A 23,619-nucleotide genomic window follows, 5' to 3' on the forward strand; every position below is an offset into this window, starting at 1 on the left:
GTGTAGTTCCTTGTCAGATTTCGTGTGCTCCTGTAACTGCTGGAGTACCTGGTCACTGAGTAGCTCGGTGTCTGAGTGGAAAAGACCAGGTTCAGGAGGAGGAGTGAGTGTTGTGGCTCTAGAAAGCATGTCAGCCACTAATATGTCTTTGTCTTTGGTATAGTGAATCTGGATGTCATATTTTTGGAGCTGCAACAGCATCCTTTGTAGCTGTGCTGTGTAACCTTTCCTATGGGCTTTGCAAAAGTTGCTTTCAGAGGTTTGTTGTCTGAATGGAACCATACCTGGGTGCCATACACATATTAGTGGAACTTCATCATGGAGAAGAGAATTGCCAGAAGCTTTGTCAAGCAAGAAGTTTTTTCTGGGTTTGTAGTAGTTCTTGAATGCTGCAAGCATCTCTGTAAGGGTTTTGTTATTAGGGTCTGCAAACACCCCTTGCGTGTTGTTGTAAATTTCTAGGGCTTTACCCTCAATGTAGTGAAGCATGACTGCAATTTTATAATCCTTTGCCTCTTCCTCAGCCTTTGACTGCAAAGTATAATAATCAAAGCTTCTATTCCGTCTCCTCCAATTGTCCCCAAAATTTCCAGTAAAGGATAATGCTGGTGGAGGTTTGAAAGGCTCCATTTTTTTGCTTTGAAAGAAATCTGTAACTCCCTTAATCAGGCTGCTGGTGACTCCACCAAGACACAGGTCACCTACCATATAATGTTTACTCTGTGCCATTGGGTTCCAGGGATGGGGTAGTCACTCAGACTTCTATGCCTTTGGTGTTCTGTCCTTGAGTTGGCATTCAGCAGAGACCAGTGGGGTGGTAAACAGCTTTATCTTTATTAGGAACAGGATTCAGCAGCTCACATGCTGACAGCTTGCAGGGGGGACTACAACTACCCACTACCACAAACCACACCCGCAGGGCATCAGGGGGAAAGACTGGGTTGTTCCACTGCTGGCCCCTTAAAGGTACATTCCATATACCACACCTAGGGTCTCTACCAGTCTGGATGTTCACAACATACTTGTCAGGAGGAGATTGATGGTCTCTGAACAGATGGATGCTTAAAGCTTCTGAAGAAGGTAGGGGAATAGCAGCAAATACCTGAAATACTTTAAGTTGTAAAGGGGGCTCGCAACTTCTGGGGTGAAATGGAAAGAAAGCAGGGCCCCTGGTAAGTGTGAACTCAGAGCAAGGAAGCAGCAAAGTAAGAGTCCTCCAATAGTAAATTTCTCTCCACAGTCTGATGATATGTGGATTTTCCCTTTAGAACTTTTGTCATCCTTTTATGCATGGGTGAAAGAATTCTCTGACTTCATAAAACCATTGTACTGTCCTACTTCAGGTATTGTTTTAGGATTAATCTCTGCTAAGATGTCTAAAGTATATTTAATGGGTATGCACATTACTGTCTTTTATGCTGACTAGATTGAATTCCACTTACTTCAGCATTCTCTACCTCCCACTTCTTATTCTTCTGTAATAAACTGACGCACAAGGCTAATGGTGTGAATTGTTGTTTTGACATGGGTTATTTTTTGTCTAGACACGGTACAAATGCCTAGAATAGGATACAAATAATATGCAATTATAACAGACCAGTGTGACCAGCTTTCAAGTAATTTCTTTGCCTTCCATTTTATTTCTCCCTATGCTTTTTGCTACATTGGTACCTTCCTAGTGCCTTAAGCAAGGAGTTGCTCTCAGGCATCTAGATTACACTGATTTAATTAGGAGGATAAATTTCAAGGGCACCATCGGCCTTCCGAGCAATGGAAAATTAAACATTATTGAAGACACGGAGAAACAGAAATGTGAGCTTAAATACTTTCTCTATGTTGTACTTTTACACAGTTGAATAACTAGCCAGTTAAGCTGTATAGAACATTTTAATAGCTCGAGGAAATAATGAATGGCTTTTAAATCCTAGTGCTGAAATCTTTTTTCCACTACCTTGTTTTTGTGAATTGATGCTCATCTTGGGTGTCATCTTAATCCTATGGTTTTTACAAGTGTTGGTTGGTTGGTTGGTTTGCTTCTTACTCAAATTAGTAATTAAAATATAAAGCCAACAGGTTCATCTTCTAAATCTCATTCAGCAGTTTGATTGAATTAGGAGATTTTTATTTAAAACCTCATGTTGAACAGACTATAATTAACCCTAAATGCTCTTAGTGGTTTGTAATGTCTGTAGATAGTTCTCTATAGTACAGCAATGCAATTAGGAAAAATTGCTGGTTTTTGAGCATTGCCAATACTAAAAAGAATTAAAAGGTTAAAAAAAAACTTACAATGCTTAAAGTGTACTAATGGCTTTGTGGTAGATATGAAAAGTATTCACCTTTGCAGCATTTAGATAAGGCAATATTGATCTCAATTTCTAATCCACAAAACCATCGTCACAAACGATCTTTTTTTTTTTTTTTTTTTTAAACAGGAGATGGAGAAACAAGACCCATGCTGATTTTAAACCAAGGGTGTCAAACTCTAGTTTGTATCATGGACTGGTTCAGGGCCAAGGGGCTCTTATAAGATGAATCCAGTCCAGGTCATGATGGCAGCTTCATCTTTGACTTAAAGTTCATGCCAACAGCTCCAGTTCTGGTACAGGGAACATGGTGCATCTCTGGCTCCTGCCCTGTGCTGGAACTAAATTTGCTGTTGCTGCCATGTGCCTTGTGCCATGGCAGCAGCTCTAGCTTTGGAAAAGGCATAGATAAGTCACTTGATGGTGGCAGCAGCTCCAGCATGGGATGGTGATGGGGCTGATGGCCAAGGAGCTGGAGCCAGGGCCATGACAGTGGCAATGGGCTAAGTGACTAGGGCTGTATTTGTCCTCACTTGTTGTACTGCCATTAATTGCTATACCCACTGGGGTCCAACATCCCTGGATTGTGCACCATGCCTCAACTACATCCCACAACTTCTAGTGGCCTGCTGGTAGCCTGGTGGACTGGATTGAGCAGTTCTGTAGGCTGTGCATTTGAAACCCCTGATGTAAATATTTGTTCTCAGAACAAAAATGTATACGGAATGTACCTGGGGAAATAAAATGTTTTGAAATTCTTAGTTAAAAGCTGAAATAAACAGATCACTTCAATGCCTCTAAAAATTGGTGAGTTCTCTAGGTCTGGTAAAACAAATATATTGAGAAAACAGCATTAATACAGTGCTAGAAATAATGGGGGCATGTCATAGTCTATTCTATGTTATGCCATCATATTAATAAACTTAAATTGGGATGAATTGCTAAAAATATACACTGTTCCTCTCCTCCCCTGCCCCCCCCATCCGCCCGCCCAAATCACATCCCCCAGAACCAAAAAGGATCTGTTCCTTTGGCTTGCTTGCGTATTATACAGAAGAAATTAATAACAATTGGTTAGTTTACTCTAGGTACTTTATAGCATAGTCCAAGCTTAAAGCTTTTTAAAATTAATTTCTGACATGCATACAAAAGGAGAAAATTTGCAGTTAAGGCTAACTTAAGATTTTTATTAGGGAGTCCATATAATACCAATACCATATAACTTTTATACTAAGTTTTATAATTTTACATAATGCCTATGGACCTTTCCTATTTGTCAATGCTTTTTTTGTTTTTAGGTCAAAATCTAAATGTCATCATGCAGAGCTCACCAAAACACTAATGGACTCTTGTATTTTGCTGAACTTTCCAAATAGACTATAATGAACATTAGGTTTAGTGAAGACTGAAACATTAACATTTTTCCCTGAAGATAATTGAAACAATTATAACAACTGTATCTTACTTTTTCTTCCATTCTCTGGATTTTAATATAATTCTCCAATTTGGAGAACCAATAACTTTAAACAAAGCTAGTGTTTTTAGAATAGTGGTATGTCCTAGAGCCAGCTAATCATCAGCCAGTGGGGTTCTTGGTGGGGCTAGATGGAAACTCTGGTGTAATCCTAACCTGTCCATATATTCAAGCATGATGGAAACCAGCCACAAAAATAAGTGAACACTTTTGTGTGACATTTATGTGGCTGGTTTTCCTTTTTGTGGTGCCACTGATTGACTGAATGTGTGGCTGGGTTACTATTTAAGATGAGATGCAATTAGTCTGTTAATCACAAGTGCAAAATCTGCCAGGGACCTTAATGTTTAAAAAAAACCAGACCAACCATAAATAACGTTGTTCTGCTAAAATATTTTAACTCTAAGTTCCAGTTGGATCAGAGCACACTTTGTAAGTTCAGTTCCTGCTGCATTACTTTAAACATGTTTGAATTGCATATCTGCAATTCTTTATCTGTATGTTGTTTTAGACCAGGGGGTGGGCAAAGTATGGCCTGTGGGCTGGATCCAGCCTGCCAGGGGATTTTTGTCTGGCCCATGGCTGGTCTCTTGGCCCCACCCAGCCCAGGTGCAGGAGGCAGCCTGGGTCCTGGCATATGCAGCCAGTCCTGCTGCCCACAGGTACACAGTGGGGTTGGGGTAGTATGGCAGCCAGACTCCACTTCCTGGCAGGCTCTGCAGCGATGGCTCCTTCCAGCTACTGCTGCCAGTTGCTGCTGCTGCTGCTGGAGCTGGCCCCACTGCCCAGGCACCCCAGCTTGTCCACCCTGCACCCACCACTGGGGCACTGGATGAAGCAGATGGGCAGGGTCACTATGGAGATCAGGCCACACAGGTGGGTGGATGGGATGGGGCCACGGGTGAATGGGGAGTGACATCCAGGAGTGGGATGCTGCTCCCCACTTGCCTGCAGCCCTATCCCATTTGCGCAGCCACACACCCAGGATTTTAGGGCAGTGACAACAAAGGGCTATGGCCCAGGGCAGAGCTGCAATCCATACCCTGCGCACCCCTGCCTATGGAACTGGTGCCTGGCACAGGGGTATGCAGGGAGCGGATTGTGGCTTTGCCCTGGGCCCCAGCCCCACACTGTCACTGCCCAACAGTCCTGATCTCAGCCCCACCTGCCTGTCCCACTCCCAGATGCCACTTCCCACCCTCCCGTCTGCCCTGCTCCATTCCATCTGTCTGGCCACTTAAGGAGTTTTGGTGAGCTGTTACAGGCAGGTGGGGCTAGGGGGTGCTGACCTGGTGGTGGTGGTGTGGGGGTTACCAACCTGACCTGCAACTGCTCACCAAAACTCCCAAAGTGGCCTTTGGGCCTAAGTAATTGCCCACCCCTGTTTTTAGATGCAAAATGCTAAGTGATCCATTTGCTAATGTGTTTGCTTGTAAGTTTATGACATCATGCAAACAATTTAACATTTCTACAGGCTTTTAAAACACGTTAAATTTTTTTTCAAAGTAACCTATTCAATAGTATCTAAAATGTTCAGCATGAAAAAAAGCTCTTACTAGCTAAAGAATAGAAACAAACAAATATGTATAAATGTGTTTAGACATTTTCTGGCAGCTGTCTTGTTGTGATATCTGTAGATAGCTCTGTAAATGTTTGTAACTACTCCTTTTTTTTAGTCATTCTGTTACTGGGAATCCAGTGTCTAGAAATTCACAGTTTATATAGGCATCTGTCTTAATTATTCCTGAGAAGCAAGGCTTCTTTCTCTTTTATTGGACCAACCATGTAGTTAACAGAGCTGTTGAACAAAGTTTTTGGCACCAGGACTGAGGACCTTAGGAAGGGCACCTAATGCCCCAAACCTTGTCTAACAGCTCTGTCAGCCATCTAGTTGGTACATTTAAAAGGTATCGCAAAGAGGCCTTGCTTCTCAACACTTCCTGGACCATTACAGATGTACTAACACTCGTTAAGTATTTCTCTTAAAGATTTACAACGTATATTTATAGATAGAAATAGCAGACTTGTGTGTTTTAAATTTGTCCAATATTTCTCATTTTACAAGCTTGTTTTCAGTTGCTTATACAACTTTGTCAAGTTTTAACCATTTGGGCTGAAACTTACATGCCATGTGACTGCCTCAGACTGAAATCATTTTCAGGGAAAAAGTAAGCAAAATCAGCTGTCTTTTCTTAGAGATGTGTAGAGGATTTATGCTTTACTTTGTGTAAAGATTTGAAATTTCACAGGATGCCTTTTTGTTCTCAGTAAAACTTACCCAGATTCGGCCGGGTTTTATAGTCTTTGAAAAACCTCAGTCTTTACTGCACAGTAAAGAGTTGATAGAATTTCATAGCTAAAACCTCTGAACATTCAATCTTCACTGAGCTCCTCATAGTTAATTGTGTGTAATAAGTGCATATACATAGGGACCTAAACTGCAAGTTTGTGGAAATCACAAAATAATCCATAAAATAAAATTAAAAAAAACCGTGCTAAAAATAAAATGATGAATCCCTAGTGGGAGCCAGTCATCACCATGGGTGCTGTGGCCCAGAATCGCAGCCAGCTGGGTGGAGGGCAGGTTTGAGGAACTGCTGGAGGGAAAGGGGAGCAGTCAAGATAGCTGCTGCCTATCTCCACCCCTTGCTCCTGATTGACTGAGGGCTGTCCATCATGTGGCCATACCCTTTTGCCAATTAGCAGTAAGGGGCAAGGCCATGTGATGGACAGTCCCATTGGCCATTCTGTGGCAAGGGGAGGGGCCACTGGGACCCATCAGCCAAACAGGGATGTGGGGGGTTCCATTGTGATAAGCCCACGAAAATGGCAGCTGAACCCACAACCAGTCCATGAAATCAGCCTCCTGCCTCCTTGATTTTTGGTAGGTTCCCACATGTACAGTATCATCTCAGGCTAGCTGAGCATGTTCCAGCACAGATCCAAGGATCTCAGGAATAATGTAGTGCTAGAACTGAGAGCAGAGAAACAGGCTGTCCTTCCTGTGCTGTCCTGAGCGTACCATCTTACTGGTCACAAGAAGTGAGAAGGAGACAGATGCTGGACTTCCATGCAGAGGGGATTGTACTGCTCACTTACCGAGTGGCCTAACTTCAGATTTGGGAGGGGGTGGAATCAGAATGTGAAGTTTATCATCTGATCCCAGCACTCTTTCCTGCCCAGGCAGGGATTTGGACTCGATGATCTGTTGAGGTCCCTTCTGACCCTAGCATCTATGAATCGCACGTGCTGTAGTAGAGAATGCATGTTTACACAATGCATGTAGTCTTCATTTGCATAATACGATGCAAGGGTGCGGCAATAAAGTGTAGCTTTTAGCCTCTCTGTTAATCTCTTGATATTATGGTGGAAATGGTTACAAAGGCCAAGAAAAAAGATCAAGCCAATATTATTTTTGCTGTGTGTATATAAGTTTTTGTTGGTGTGTTTATGGAGAAATCAGAACTTGTGTATTTGTAAATTTTTACTTTCAACTTGCAAGGGAGGGGAAACTAGAATCTTTTTCAAGTTAAAAGACCTTAGCTTCCAATTTATTTTCTTTAGAGTAAAATTGCTAAACTTTTTTTTTTCCTGCTCTCTCCCACTATATATGTATGCTCATATAGCTGTGGCACAGATTAGTAACCCCGAGAGACTTGTTGGAAGAATAATATGTATTTACTTTAAATATATATTTATGTTATATTTATATTTGTATGAGGAGCACCCAACAGCTTCCACTCACTTCAGTTAGAACTTCTGGCTGCTCAGTACATTTGATTATCCCCATCTGTTTCTTACCCTTCTACCTTGATACCCTCTGCATTGAAGTCCAGCATCTTCCTCCTTCTCACTTCCTGTGACCAGTAAGATGGTACGCTCATGACAGCCGATTCCCATAAGCCCCACAGCCACTTCTCCCTCTCCCTTTCCCTCTCTCTAATATATATATATTCTTTTTAAAAGCTTTATGTATATGTATAGCTTTTAAAAAGAAAGGTAGACCGGAAAAGACCACTAAATCCAACATGTAGGCTCTGGCTTCCATTGGACTCTTCATTTTAAGATTTATCCAAGATGTATAAATATATCCACTTATCAATGAAAATACCTATAAATTAAATAAATGATGCAGGTCTCTGATTAGAAAATTCTTGGAAATCAAGTAGATCTATTTATCCTGAGATAGGCCCATCAGTCTTACCTCAATCCTGGGGAAACTCTTTGAGTAAATCGTCAAGGAGCACATCTGTGATGGGCCGGCATCAGGGATGATGCTGAAGGGGAACCAGCATGGTTTCATTAGGGGCAGGTCATGTCAGACTAACCTGATTGCCTTTTACGATCAGGTCACAAAAGCATTGGATGCAGGTGTTGCCGTGGATGTAGTATTTCTGGACTTCAGCAAGGCCTTTGACACTGTCGACCACCCCATCCTCATTTAAACTAGGCAACTGTGGCATCGATGCCTACACAGTCAGATTGCAAATTGGCTGAAGGGTCATACTCAGAGGGTGGTGGTGGACGGGTCATATTCGACCTGGGGGAAGTGGGCAGCGGAGTCCCCCAGGGCTCGGTCCTTGGGCCCGCACTGTTCAATTTCTTTATCAGCGATTTGGACGACGGGGTGAAAAGCAACCTGTTCAAATTTGCTGATGATACCAATATTTGGGGTAAGGTGGGCACGCTAGTAGGGAGTGAAAGACTGCAGAAAGACCTGGATAGATTGCAAGGGTGGGCTAACAAAAACAGGATGTGTTTCAATACGGACAAGTGCAGGGTGCTGCACTTGGGCAGTAGTAACCAGCAGCACACCTATAAGATGGGAAACGCCCTTCTTGAGAGCACGGAGGCAGAAAGGGATCTTGGAGTCATCATTGACTCCAAGATGAACATGAGCCGACAATGCGAGGTCGCGGTCAGCAGGGCTAACCGGACCCTATCGTGCATCCACAGATGCATCTCAAGTAGGGCCAAGGAGGTGATCCTCCCCCTCTACGCGACATTGGTCAGGCCACAGCTGGAGTACTGTGCCCAGCTCTGGGCACCACACTTCAAGAGGGATGTGGACAACATTGAGAGGGTCCAGAGGAGGGCCACCCGCATGATCCAGGGACAGCAGGGCAGACCCTACAATGAGAGGCTACGGGACCTGGACCTCTTCAGCCTTCACAAGAGAAGGCTGAGGGGGGAACTTGTGACGGTCTATAAACTCACTAGGGGGGACCAGAAGGGTTTGGGGGAGACCTTGTGTCCCCTAGCGCCCCCCGGGATAACAAGGAATAATGGCCACAAGTTGTTGGAGAGTAGGTTTAGATTAGACATCCATAAGAACTACTTCAGTTAGGGCAGCTAGGATCTGGAACCAACTTCCAAGGGAAGTGGTTCTGGCTCCTACCCTGGGAGTCTTTAAGAAGCGGCTCAGTGCCTACCTGGCTGGGGTCATTTGAGCCCAGTTTTCCTCCTGTCCAGGCAGGGTGTTGGACTTGAAGATCTACAAGGTCCCTTCTGACCCTACTTCTATGATTCTATGATCCTTTAAGTTTTCTCTTTTATTTTGATTCTCTTAAATCACTTTATCAAAACAACTTTTTATTGGCATTTTCAGTGTGCATACTTATCCAGTTAATTTTTCAGAATTCCCTTTGATTTTGGTTGCATGTTTATGGAAGTTAGAATTATTTGTCTGAAAAGGTTTTATGGAAACCAGTAATGAATTCCTTTTTGATGTGTATATTTTTAAAAAATCAATTTTTATCAATGCCAAGACTTTGACCTATCTTTTTTGGGAATTGCGCCCTTTTAGTATTGCTTAAGACACAGCATTAATTGAGCATTTAAAAAACATTTGTACAGGATTCTTTCCCTAAAGTTATTTTATATAGCAGTTTAATTATTCACTACCACTCAAGCCTTATATTCACAGAAATTATTTCAAGACCAAATTAAGTAGAATTTTTTTCTCGGTTTTTAGATGATACTTTAAGACTTAATTTGTAAAAGCTATGACAGTAGCTTAAAGTTGCGTTAAATTTGTTAAAACATTGCTATTGAAGAGAGTCCTTTTGGCAGGCAGTCCAGAAAATGCTAGTAAAGTCAGAGGTATAATTAGAGGTGGTTGGCTTTGTTTGTTTGTTTCTTAATTACTGGCTATTAACACAGGCCTCAAATCTCTCCTCCATAAATTTTGACTGGAGTACTGTGTATAGCAGAAGATTGGTGTCCAAAACTAAGTAAATGAACTTGCTAGTTGATTTATTTTGGTGACTTACCTTCAACCCTGTTGGGCTAGAGCTCCTAGAGTAGAGGTGGGCAGAAAGCTGGATCCAGCCTGGCAGGTGACTTCCAAACTCCACCTCCCCACCCCCATTTGGCCTGTGGGCCGAGTGGCCACCAGTTAATCATATCTGGCCCAGCCTGCAGCTGCATCTGCTGCTCTCCGCATGGGGCCAAGCCCTGCCCACTCCTGCAGGGGCAGTGCATTGCACTCTCACTCCTGTGCACAGGAGGGCCAAGGAACTGCTTGTGTGCAGCCATCTGGGAAACTGCTCAGCTCCCCCATCCTTCAGCAGCTCCTCTTTGTGTCCCTGCTGTGCAGCACTTTGGGCAGCAGGTAGGGAAGTGATGGGGGGAAGTGGTAGTTGGGTGGGAGAGCGGGCCCAGCAGGGCGGTGGCAGCTCGTAGCCTACGTCAGCCCAGTTTCATCATGCAGGGATCCCCTTGGCTGCATGTGGTGGCAGAAAGCAGGCCCAGGCCACCAGCTCCATCATGCAGGACTCCCCTCTGTGGCATGTGGCTCTGGTCAGGTCCCAGGAGTTGCATGTGGGTTGCGGGGAGTCCTGTGTGACTTAGCTAGGTCAGCCTGGCCCTGCTCCCTGCCACTACTTGCATCTCCCAGAACTGGCTTGAGCCGCATGCTGCCAGGCAGCTCCACCTGTGTGGGCCGTGAGCTCCCCCAGGGCCTGTCACCTGCTGCTGCTTGTTGCTGCCGGTAGCAGGGGCTGTGCAGTGGGGGGAGAAGGGAAAGTGTGTGTGTGTGTGTGCGAGTCCCATCCCAACACACACCCCTTCCCATAACCCCACAGCCATATCTCTCTCTCCATACATACGATACAAGAGAGAGACTTTATTTTGAGCTATTATATATAATTACCTCTATATACACTATGTAAACACACACGCAAGTAAGGCCAAAAGTATTTTTTTAAATAAAATAAGTTTATAGTAGATGTTTGATATTTTTTTCAGTATATGATTTGCTTTTTTGTCTAGTTCCAAGATGGCAAACCAGCATGTGGCAACTCAGCATGTGAGTTGCTCCTCTCAAAAGGAGTACTTCTAGGGACAAAGGTTAGGGGTAAGGGGCAGGACTTCTGGTCCCAAGATGGCTATCAGGGGAGAGGCATCTACCAAGGGGCAGGACTACCCTTGCAGCCCTCAACAGTTCCTTGAAACTCATTAAACAGCTCTCCAGCTGAAATAATTGCCTGCCCCTGTCCTAGAGGGCTGAGGCTTTCTTAGTCTGAGGCAGAAATCTCATATGATAGATATAAAGGCCACATGAGTGTCAGTATAGTGCTACAAGATGCTTTTTAAAAAAGCAAACTGAAGAAGATGCAGGGAAGTGCACCTTTAAAAATGCTTTTTAATATTGTCTTTATTTATGTAAAGTCAAACAAGCAAAAATTTAGAAATGTCAAAGGTCACCAGTCTCTCTTTTGCATGCACAATGGGTGCTGACAGACATGAGGTGGGGGTGGAGAATGGGCTTTACCAGAAAAGGACCTGCATGACTTTGACCCAGCTTGCATGCTTCAGTGGGGCTTTTTGGTTTTTTTATCTAATAGCTGATTCAATCAGCTATTTGATAAAAGTGCCCAAAAGTCCTACTGAAGTGAGCAAGCTATATAGACACTGGGTGAGTTGGGTCAAACTGATGCAGTTCTTCTTCTAGGCATGTTCTGTGCGTGGTGTGGGGGTGTGCCGAGTTGAAATTGAAGCTCTGTTTTTTGGGGGTGGTTTCTGCACATCTGTAAGCACTCATTATGTTCTTTAATTATGTATTCATGACTTTTTTTTTTTTTTTTTTTACACAGAATTCCTGCTGCATTGAGTGCACAGAATGGGTGGTGCTCACTTAGAGCAGCTGCTCGGTATTTTATTTTCTTGTCATTGTTCATTGTATAGTTTGATATTTTGAGACTTGTATTACTGGACTGTTTTTAGACTATTCAGTAGTAGCCCTTCGTATGATCAAAGCACAACTTCCATTGACTGGCTTCAGTTGCACACTGATGTGCAGTTCTTTTGAGTGCTTAGCACTTAGGCAAATCAGGTCTCAAACTCAAACTGGGCACCAAGAAAATGGAGTAAATAATTATTGACTTAAATTTGTGAAACATTGGTTTAAATGGCTTGCCTAACATCTTGTGGTATTCTTCTGAGATGGAGAAAGAATTCAGCTCTCCAGGGATGTATTTGGCTGAGATAAACATGAAATTGCTGTCTGCTTGTAGTTTCATGCCTCAATGATCTTACATCTTTAAGCTTTTGCAAAAAAAATCTGGAAGCAGGGTCCTGTAGGCCAGTGGTCCTCAATCAATGGTTCATTGAGGTGCTACAGGTAGGCCTTCAAAGGCAGGAAGAGAATAGAAATCAGGCCCCCAAAATGCTCATGTGCCAGGCTGCTCTGCATCTACTGGCTCCATTATGGTAAGCAGTATAGCCTGTCCGCAGTGTTGCACTATGGCAGCCAACTATCTTTTCTAAGAGGTGGAACAAACTGGCCAGGTGCAGGGCACACTGAGGTGGTTGTGCACTTTCCATTTTAAAGTTATTGTGGGGAGAGCTGGCTTGGGCATCTCTGCAGTATGCCTGATAAGTACATCGCAAAGGAGGTATGTTCTGGTTTGGGAGGTAGGTTAGACATTAATGGGCTGGTGACCTGTGCAGCTATCTAGGGGAGGTGGACCATGGAGTTGCAGACAGGCTATGTGGTATTGTGGGATAGTTAGTAGGTAGGTGGACTAGTAGGTAGGCCTTAGGAGCAGGAAGGTTGAGACAGACTATTGTAAACAAAGCCTCCTATTATACAACCCTGATTCAGCATCAGAGCCACTAACTGCATGAACTGAATAAGGAAAAAGATCTCTGAAAATCACGTGATCATCTAGTTAAAGACTTTCACAATGCACAGGGGAGCTGAATTAAGGTTGTACAGAAAACCATAATTGTGGGACTTCCAGTTTCTTTCTTTTGAGTGCTTGATCTTACAAACTTAAAGCTTTTTTAAGAGTATTTTTTTTGTGGATAAAACTGAACTTTTTTTTTACTCTGACTTTCAAAGTTATATTGACAATCTGTAAATTCATAAATGCAGAGTCTTTAAAAAGCTAAGCTAAGCTCCACATCTATTCTCAAAATCAACTGTTCTATTGGTAATCAATGTACTAATTATCCTTTTCCACTAGTCTTTTGGTCAGCCTCTTTTGACTGGTGAGTAGGGATATCATTGTTAAAGTTTGTCTAAAAAAAGGTACTTGATGATATAGGTTTTTATCTAATTCATAAATCCAGTGTTCTTTTTAATATTTCTGAGTAATGCTTACCCAATGTGTAAACCAGAAAAAATAAGATTGTGGGGGGTGGTTATGACTTAGATTCTTTTGAGTCAAGCTAGTGATGTATCATAATACAGAAATACAAAAAGTCCAGAATGTCTTTAGCTAAAGAAAGTATGCATTAAAGGAAGCCAACTGCTCAGGTTTTTTTTTAAATTTCTGGAACATTAAGCAATCGGCTTCGGTAACCAACATTTTTGTCTTTGTTGTTTCTAGGGGCACAGACAGGCATTAATTTGGTGGTGCAAATGTCTCAGCACTTTTTAGCACTACAAAAATATAGCACTGGGAACATACATGTTGCAGTTCCCTGGTTAGAAAGATAAGAGTCACCTCCATTGATGAGCTCTCTGATCAGGGAGGATAGAGGGCTGCTTCCTGGGGAGCCTTATTGCTTTGTCCTCTCCTCTGCAGGTCTGTTGGCTGTAGGGGCAGCTCAGAGCCCCTGCTGTCCAGCTCTGCTGATCAGCTGGACCATGAAACCAGGCAGACCCACAGTTCCTGGGGCAGGAATTGTCACTGCTGCTTTAAGAGTCCCAGCTCTTGCAGGAGTTTCTGAAGTGGCAGATGTAGTGGGAGTCCCCAGTAGGGCTCTTACCGTTTGTGGTTGGGCAGGCTATCCAGAAACCAGCCATCACCCTCTCTCCCTCCCTCCCTCTCCCTTGGAACAGAGGGTGAGTGGAGGACTGGGATGCTAGCGGTCCTAGAGACCCCTATAGCTGTATAACTGTACAGATATTACATACAGTGCTAGAGCATGTAGCCCCCCTGGGAAGTTCCTCCTTGAAAGAGATTAAAGTTTGTTGCACTTTGTAGCATTACAAACAGCTCAAATGACTATTTGCTCCTTTTTGTAGCCGTACAGGATGTATTTAGCCTTATAAATGCCTGTCCATGGCCTAGAGGGCTCAACTTGAATCCATTGCTTCACAAAAAGCAATTGTTTTGAATAACTTGGACTTTGAATTAAGCTTGCTATCAATCTACTTGATTGGATAGATGAGAAAAGAAAAAAAAAAAGTGTGGGTTCAGCAGAGACTAAATAGCAGAGGATAAATGTCTGCTTTCTTGTGTGTAGGTTGGAGGACAGCACTGACCTTGATAATAATGTGTCTGAATTAAATGCTGAAAGTAAGAGTAACATCACATGAGCTTCAGTATGACACGTTTTTTACCGCAAGCTGAAATGCATTATTTTCATGCACTACTTCAGTGATGGCTACAAAATGCTCAGCAGCAGAGGTGAAAAGAGGTCCTTCACTGCCTGGGATTGGTGTGGGAGGGGGTATGCTGACCCCTGGAGAGCAAGTTGCTGTGGGGAGGAATGGAGGGTATGTGAGCCTTACCTGCTGCTGCTCTCTGCACAATGAAGATGGTGGCGACTGTGGCACTATAGCAACATTAGCTCCGGCAGCAGCATCCCCATGGCTAGGCTCCCTGAGTGCTGTTCCTGGTGCTGTATTCACTCTCCCTGCACCCCCAAATGTTACTGGGCACAGGAGTATACTTGCTGTGGCAAAGAGCCCCAAGAATGATGGGGGGAAAACCAATCTGCTGACCCCATACCTCCCAGGTATTGCTGGGTGCAATGCTGCTCTGCCTGGCTCCTGCAGGATAGTGCATTCCATGGAAAAAGATTCCTTGGGTTGGGGGTGGGGGGTGACTCCAGCACCCCATCAGTAGTCATGGCCTGGGGCTGGTGCCTATTCACCATGCCATAGTTAAGCTACGCTCAACAGGTGATGTTAATTCTCTTGTTCAGATGTTACTAAATTCCTAAAATCCTAGGAGTCAGTTGAAAGTACATAATTCAACTAAATTTGTAGGTACATGGAATCCTTTGGAATGTGAAGATTCCTACCTAGGGAGTTTTTTTTTGTTGACCCGTATTTTTATCTGTTCTTAAGGTTGGAAAAATGGCTGTGGGCAGTTGAACAAAATCATAAGCATTATATCTTTTAATTCAATGTCTTGTGTTTTCTTAACCAGTTTGTGAGAATGGAAGAATATTTGTTAGAGGAATATTTTCTTCATATGTTTAGGCAAACTTGCTTTAAATATTTATTTATTAGATTTATATCCCTCCCAAAAGTTCAAAGCAGTTGTAATAAAAAATAGTTTTTACAGATGCTGTGGCTACTTTTCGGTAAAGCTTTTGTACTTAAGTTCTTGCCTATCTGATGGTTTGGAAGTGACAGAGCTTGGAAGGGAATTTAGACTTTGTAGCTTTGAGTATAAACCAGACACTGTTTATAGTCTGCACAGTGGAGTGTGGCAACTTTTATTTTCTGTAGTTGAAATCAATGTAGTGCATGGCACACTAGGAGAAAAAATGAATGATATATTTTCTCTCACCCACTGCTGCTTCCCTGTTTGTTAATAATGTTTTGAACAAACTTGACTAGTGTATGAATTTTGAGTTTGTAAAACACTTTCTAACTAGAATGAGGTATCTGATGCATTAAATTAAATGAACTCTAGAACTTAGAAATGGAGAGAACTTATTAGGTTATCCATTTTATGACTAGATTGTTGTTGCTAAATTGTCTCATGCTTTGTCTAGCTGTGACGTTTCAATAATATTTGCAGCAGAAATTCTAGCATTTCCATAAGAGTATTCCATAATTATTCAATAGTTCCATAATTTATTTGACCCTTCTTCCTTTTTCCTCAGCCTGTTTTTGCTTAGTTTAGTCCTATTAACTTTTTTTACATAGTCAGTTCTTCCATGGTTTCAAATATTCTAAGACTTTAATCCTATTTCCCCTATTTTTTCTAAGCATGCATTAAGTGTTTATTGCATAAAAATGTGCATTTTTAAAGAGAATAGAATTGTCCATCTAAAATCTCATAGGGTTTTTTTACCTCTTAGATTCTCTCCAGTATTTGTAATAAAGCAATATTTTCAGCAACTTCTGACTTTCCCCTTCTTCCCTCCCAGCCCCCAAGTACGTTTTCCTGTTTAATTCCAGTGGGTATGTAAAATGGTGGGGTAAGTAAATGATGCTGTCCTCTCTAAATTCTGTAATCCTATGTTATTCTGCAAAGTTAAATCTCAAGCATCTGGTGTCCTTGGCATAAGCTTTCCGTTTTAAAGCATAATTTATAGACAAATTTTTGCTAAGGATAGAAATATATGTTTAAGGTGTTGAAAGTAAAACTGGTCACTTATTACCAGATTTCATAAAAGAAAAGCATTTTAATTTGGGTTTTTTAATTTGTAAAGATGGGGAAAAAAAATCCCCAAAAAGAGAAGGTCTGTACAAAGAATCTCAAGCTGATTTAGGCTTAACAATAATGAGATCTGAACAAAAAAAAAAACAAATGAAAAAACCCTCAGATATATTTTTGCCAAATGTAAGTGTTTTTAATTTTCTTAGAGCTGGGAGTACTAAAGCCTGTAAGTTATTCTTGCCTGCTTTTTGCTCTGCCTTGCACACTACACTGCACATCTCCTTATGTTGTGAGAGGCTCTACCATTTTATGGGGAGCCATAGTGCCCTCCTGGGAGACCTGCCTGCTGACTACCTGAACTCTAATCTACTTCTCTTTTACTTAAGAGTAGAAACAGAAGTCAACTTTGTGCTGCCATAATTAAAAAAATAAAAAAATATGAAAGCAAACAGATGTCCCTACCTTCTGTTGTGCCACAGATGCTCATATTTGTGGCTTAGACAGAAGGTAGTATTAAATCGGGTCATTTTTATTGTGGCTCACATGTTTTGCTTATGGTGGAAAAGCTCAGGCAGTATGAGGCTGCCAAGGTTCTCTAACCTGGGGCAGGAACTCTGTGGGCTTGAGGGGTCCAGTCCTGCACATGCTGGGAATTACTGAAAGGATCACCCCCCCTCCAGCCACACGAGTCCCTGCCTTGCTTGTCCATGCTTACCTAGAGTGTCCCCAGAGGATAAGCAAGGAAAAACAGGGAATCCCCACTTGCAGATACACACCCTGTGCAGGGTCCTCCCTCTGTAGAGGATTTCCTTGCAAGCATGGAAGTGGGCTGAATTCCTAAAAAGGTTCCTTCCCCTCTGTGTTGTAGGTGTGCAGAGGGATTTCCCTGTGCATGCCTGCAAATGTGGGGTACAGGGGACCCCTGTGTGAGTTCCTCCCTTTGTCCTTACAGGCATGTTTGGGGAAATCCCCTCTAGAGGGATTTTTCTTTGGGAATACTTGCAAGGGGGGGGGAAACCCACTTGCAGATGATGCCTGTGGGGAAATTCCCTGCAGGACATTTCTGTGGTTTTCCTACATGGGTCACATCTGCAAATAGGGGTTTTTGCTTGCAGATACACCCCCAGCTGAGGCATGGCAACTGGAGACATCCAGAGATGTCCCAAAAGCACAATCGGTTGTGCTGTATTGCAGCACAGCTGATTGCACTCCAGCGAAGACCTGTTTCCAGCCTTAGAGTAACAGCCTGTCTGGGAATGGAGGAAGAAGCTGTAAACAAAGATACTATCTTGTGGTTATACCTATGCAACATAATGAGCAAGTTTGGGGACTGAAAGGAGTAACATTGAATTAGCACAGCATCATGCTTGAACTGATATACCCTGCTTCTCAGTAGGGGTAATAATCACTCTGGGTGGAGTACTCTGGTTAAGTATTTACACTATTTCCGATGTCCGAACTAGCTTAAGAGTCATCGGAGGTATCTGTACACGTATGTCATGGTCCAGACTTCAAATGTACTCTTCCAGACCATCTAATCTGTCACATCCTAAATGGAGTTTTGTTTCTAAGTCCTAATTAAGTGTTGTGTGTGTGATTTTATTTTATTTTTTTAAGGATAACTCGCCTTTCTGTTTAGAGAGGGATGGTAAAAATCTCTCCGTACTTATACTGATAGTTTATTTCTCTTACCTTATAGCAGTTGCACCAGCTCTCTGTTTAACAATAATAAACTGAAATAAGAATCTATCCTAATTTTATTATACATATTAAAAAGTGACATCAAGGAATGTAAAAATCATGGTGAAATAATACAATGAGAAGTGTGCTTATGTTAGGAGATGATTAAGTCTTTCCTTTTTTTTTTCCCCTGTTTTTCTTCCTTCTAGGACCGGAATAGGCCCTATGACACTTTTAACTTGCACTCTTTGGAAAATTCCTTAATGGATATGATAAGGACTGATCATGAGCCTCTGAAAGGTAAACACTACCCTCCCAGTGGCCCACCAATGAGTTTCGCTGATATAATGTGGAGGAATCATTTTACAGGTTAGGAATATTCATATGTCCATGCTTGCTTGGTGTTTAAACAAATCAGCTTTTTGATAACTGCTATAAACTTTCTGATAGTAAACAAAATGCTAAATATTTTAAAATTCTGTTTGCTCACCAGAACAAATCATGGCTTCATACCTTAAACTGATGAAGTCTAAATGGGTATGTTATTACCCATGGGAATTATGGGAATTATGTTATTATGCACTAATGGCAATGAAGTTCCAATACTAACTAATCATTAGTTTTATTGAGGCTTTTTCTCTTTTTTGTTTTGTAGAATATCATAGTTAAATCTTTAACTACTTGCTTTCTCAAAATTAAAACTGAGTTAGAGTTCAGAAGTTAACTTTTTATCTTTCCAATAAAAAATGTATTAGTTTTTAAATTCCTTAGTTATGCTACAATAATAGGCAATGGCCCCTTTAGCCTGCTTATTATTTACATTAGACTTATAAACAAGTTTAAAACTAATCTTGTGAGCTTGAATTGGACCACAAATGGTGGGGGTGGAAGTATTTGTTTATTTGTAAGGTGTGTGCTGGGAAATATTGATTGCTTGTGTTGGAGGAGTGAATCTGTTTTATCAAATGAAGTGGTACATAAGAAACTAATGTAGCATGAATGGATGAGTTAATCCATTTTATTTAATAATAAATGGCAGTTGAGCTCCAACTCAACTATCTTTTTAATCTGGTTAAATGTGACAGTAGCTACATTCTTGTTTAGATATCGCTCAGGATTGAAGCAACAATAGTAATGTCTGCAAAAAATAGAGAGCAAATTTGTTTTTAAAATATTTCCAAAAACAGATGTAGATATTATAAAGATAGAAGGACATTATTTGGGGAAGATTACCAGGTTTTTGGACTTGATGGACAAATAGTCTGGCTTCATGCGATGCATCCTAACCTGAGAAGCATATGTGTAATACTATATGTGTTTGTTTGATTTAAGAATCATGTTTTCTGCATAGCGATGGTATTGATGAAGTATTTTTACATATGACATGCCTATAATCTTTCCCTTTCAGAGACCATTTTCTCCCTTTCAAAACTGAGTTCTGTCCCCTCAGCTTTCTCCTCCCTTACTTTCTGGCAGTACTCTGAAGTGTCCTGTTTTAGTCGGCATACTTTGTAGTCCATAGATAAGTCGTCTAATTGTGTTTCTTTGCAATGTACAGAAAATCCCATTTCTACACTGATAAATTTAGTTCTCAGGCAGTACCACCCTGAATATCATAATTCAGGTTATCAAACTTAGACTTCCACAAATAGGATGGTTGCTAAGCTACCTCTACATACTATCAGAAGCTCCTTAAAGTATATGTTCTATAGCTAAAACTGTCCATGTCTTTACCATAGCTTGGTAAACACATACTGTACAAATCGGTACAATGCTGTGAAAGCATCTGCAGCTTTTCCTAGCAAACCTACCACAGACTCTCTCTGTTATCTTCTGCCCCTTGCATTCTATTAAAACTGCTCTTGTCAAAAGCAGACTGAAGAACCAGTACTCTATTTGCATCCTCCATGACTTGTCAACCATGTTTATCTTGAAATTATTCTCTGTTGGCTTCTGTGACACTGATCTCCTGGTTTTCTTTGTAATTTTTAAGTTGTTTCTATGGTGAAACTTCTCAATGTATCTTCAGCTTTCTGTGAGGGAGTTGTAGAGCTCTGTTTTTGTTCCCTTTTCTTTCTCTCTACCTTTTATCTTTTGGGTAATCACATCATAAAAACAAATTTGACTACGTCTCATTCCTCTACTCCAGGCATGCAACCTTCTGTCGAAGATAAAAATTTCAGACCACTTCTCTGATATGCTTTCCATAACTAGCCAGTATTAAAGCTCAGTGTTGCTAAAAGAGGTCTTAACCTTTTTTGTGAGGGCCTCTCCACTACTTCCTTTGTCCTTCACTGGGGACAGAATCACCATGCTACCTGTCACTGAAGTCCATAAACTAGGTGTCCATTTTCAACTCAGGCTTCTTCATGTTCTTCTATACAAGTTTGTCAATTTTGTTTAACCTGCCCATGATGTGATGTTTTCTGTACAGTAGAAACACACTTGTCCCACCTTTCATCTCCCACACTTCTCCCTCCCCTTCACAAATGTAGTCTTGCCCCACTTGTTCGTCAGTGCTCCTGCAAAAAAAAAATGTCCTAGCTTGCCACTTTGACACCCTTCTTTTTGTATTCCTCCACTGTTCTCCTCGTCTCTATTGCATCAACATAATGCTTGTCTTTTGCTTTCAAGGCCTTTTGCAACCTATGCAAATCTTATATCATCTCTTGTTCGTTATCAAAATATTGAGCATTCCTACTGCAGGTTAGCTCATGATAGTAATTTTCATCATCTACTTGTGAGAAAACAAAGGGACACTAGAATTGCAAACAACCTGTTCCTCATGCTTGAAAAGAGCCATTTGTAAATGCCTCTGCAAAGCCTATATCTTTGTTTGCCTTCACATCCTTCCTTAAAACTCTTTTGTTGTAGTGCCTGGAAAAGAATTCACACTGTGACTACTTTAAAATGCTGGTTGATACTGTCTCATTGTATCTCCTGTCTGTTTCTGTTTTGTCTTTCTATAGAAGCTATTTGAGACAGACGATCATTCTTTTTCTGTTTTTGTACAAAGTCCAGCACAATTGGTTCTGGTTCTTGACTAGGATTCCTAGGCACTTTAGTAATACAAACAGCGTAACAAATGAAACAGCTATTGTAGGTAATCGTTAATATTGTGAAAAACATGTATATGAAAAATTGTCAGAAAAGGCAAATCTGAATTAGCAGTCACTAGTAACATTTTGTTTTCTGCATGCAATCAAGTTACCAAATTGGCAAAGATAGAATGCGTTTTAGCCAGCTGGAGTTAGTTAGACCTTCTATGGTGGCTGCTGCTATTTACAGGGCCAGAATTGATGAGAATTTAAGGGAGTATGGGAGGTCTTCTGGATCAATGAGGGGACAGAGGAGGAGGACTCTTTTGGAGTGGTCAGTATTTTCTTTTAAAGCATTTTCTTCTTCCCATGAACATGCTAGGTTCTGAGCTTCATTGTCAGATAGATCTTTTCCATTTGTAGATGCTGGAATGTTCTGTAGTAATAAAATAGGGGCATTTGGAATTCAGTGATGAGGAGAATAACTCTGTACATGTGTGACTGAAAGCTTGAGACTGGAACAACAGTTGCTTCAACTCTCAGTAAATGGCCTTATTTTGAGTTTACTAAGTAGAGCTATCACTCTAAAATCCATACTTTCCCAGTTGATTGTAACAGATTGATTTGGCATTATCCTAAATGAAATGGTATTATTCAACTGAGGGTTACAGTTCTATTTTCTGAATTAACCACCTTTTGGCAAATTAGACTAATTTTTACCAAACTATTCTTACTAAATGCACTTGTATATTAATAATTTGTATGAAGCTTCTTTTTTAGATATTCTTGTTCCCAAACAGATGGGGGAGATGAAGAGCAAAAGACTATTTTTGGAAAATAAGGGCTAATTCTGACTCATTCTGGTGAAAAGCTTTCCACATCAAACTGTACAGATGTTGGAAGCTTCAAAATCTGTTGCAGAGCTAATATGACTGTTTCAAAGTAAACTTCAATCTGCCACTGAGCAGTGAACAAACTCTCAGCAAATTTTGTATTCTTTGAGATGGCCTTTGCAGTCACACTTAAGTGGTGCATTATCCCTGGCAGTAATGAGCTTCAGAACTTGTCTGGGAAAACAGTGCCCACTGAGGCCACAGGTGCCTGGTCACATGGCAACATACTTCTATAATTTGTATTTCAGATTATTTAAAAAAATGTATGGGTCCTAACTGCTGTTGTTCCATCATTTATTTTACTTGTTGTAGAGATTTTTTTTTAAACTATCTGCCAGACGAGGAGGGGACGCTACTGCTGAGTTTCTTTGGGTGCCTTTTTATGCATGTCGGTACACATAAAGGCCAAGACTTTCCAAAGTAGCATAAAAATAAGATGAAGATATTGATACTAGTTTTTCATTTAAAAACCCCTTGGATTACAACTGAAAGGTCTAATCACTGCAGTTGAGAATGGCAGATTTAAATAGTGTTGACAGACAAGCTCCTTGTGCTTTTTTCTTTGGAGGAGGGGACTTATTTTTGCTTGATCACTGAGTCGTGTAAGGCCCAAATGCCTCATATCTGTAAAATAATAGGCAGTTCAAATTCCATACCCTTTGGACCTAATTTAAGAAGGTCGTTTTCTTTTTTGGGCTGTGACCTTTCTTGGTTTCAAGGATTCTTGGTGTCTTGTATTAGTTCATTTGAAAGAGGCCTTTTGCACAGCCTTCTTAGTCTTGTGTTAAGACATTTTGATGCTGTTCCTAATTCCCTCTCAACTGCAGTATAAGAAATCAGGAGAAGTATTTAGTGCTGCTGTTCCAGCATTATCCTGAAAAAGAAACACTGACATTGCAGTTCAGTGTCACAACCACATATTGAGTATCACAACATTGTTTCAGGGGATTCATTTGACACTGCCTTTGCATCTGATTGTTAGGATTGCTAGTTCCTCTGCAGTTACATTTATTGTTAATCCTTTGGCACAGTAATGAGAGCACTTTTTAGTACGTTTCCTTCTTGGAGAGACTTAATGCTAAGTTCTGATATGACTGGACTTTGATGGAATCTCTGGTCTGTGACTTGTTCTAATCTCCTTAGTATGTACATACCATGTCACAAGGGCAGATCTGCTGCAACTTGGGTTTCTACGTTCTCTTCTTCTCTTGTCCCCATATTAAATGAGATGCTACAACTTAGAACAGATGTTGATCAGTACTAAATAGTAGCTGTTCTAAGTTTATTTAAAAAAAAATAAAAATACAGCCAATAGCGTTTGGAGTGATTTTTAGTGATGGTCCAGGAAATAAAGGAAGTACAAGAATTTTTGTGGTTCACTATCTTTTATAGAATCAACTGCATGGTCAGGATAGACTTGAACAAGCTTTTAGA

At 41.2% G+C, this 23,619-nt stretch overlaps 1 protein-coding gene across 10 annotated transcripts in view; it reads left to right on the forward strand.

Annotated features, from left to right (window-relative positions):
• The window catches only part of CPEB3 (cytoplasmic polyadenylation element binding protein 3), a 180,756-nt gene that overhangs the window by 45,910 nt on the left and 111,227 nt on the right, over nt 1–23,619 (forward strand). For 6 of the 10 annotated variants that reach the window (XM_019484225.2, XM_019484226.2, XM_019484227.2 and 3 more), the window contains exon 3: nt 18,464–18,623. The exons of 1 other annotated variant lie outside the window; for it this stretch is intronic. In XM_019484225.2, coding sequence (XP_019339770.1) covers nt 18,464–18,623 — 160 coding nt within the window. The remainder of the gene's footprint in view (nt 1–18,463; nt 18,624–23,619) is intronic. 3 more of the 10 variants (XM_019484229.2, XM_014607858.3, XM_059729981.1) reach the window with 1 other exon arrangement.

Source organism: Alligator mississippiensis, chromosome 6 (assembly GCF_030867095.1).
Source record: "Alligator mississippiensis isolate rAllMis1 chromosome 6, rAllMis1, whole genome shotgun sequence".
Classification (NCBI taxonomy): domain Eukaryota; kingdom Metazoa; phylum Chordata; order Crocodylia; family Alligatoridae; genus Alligator; species Alligator mississippiensis.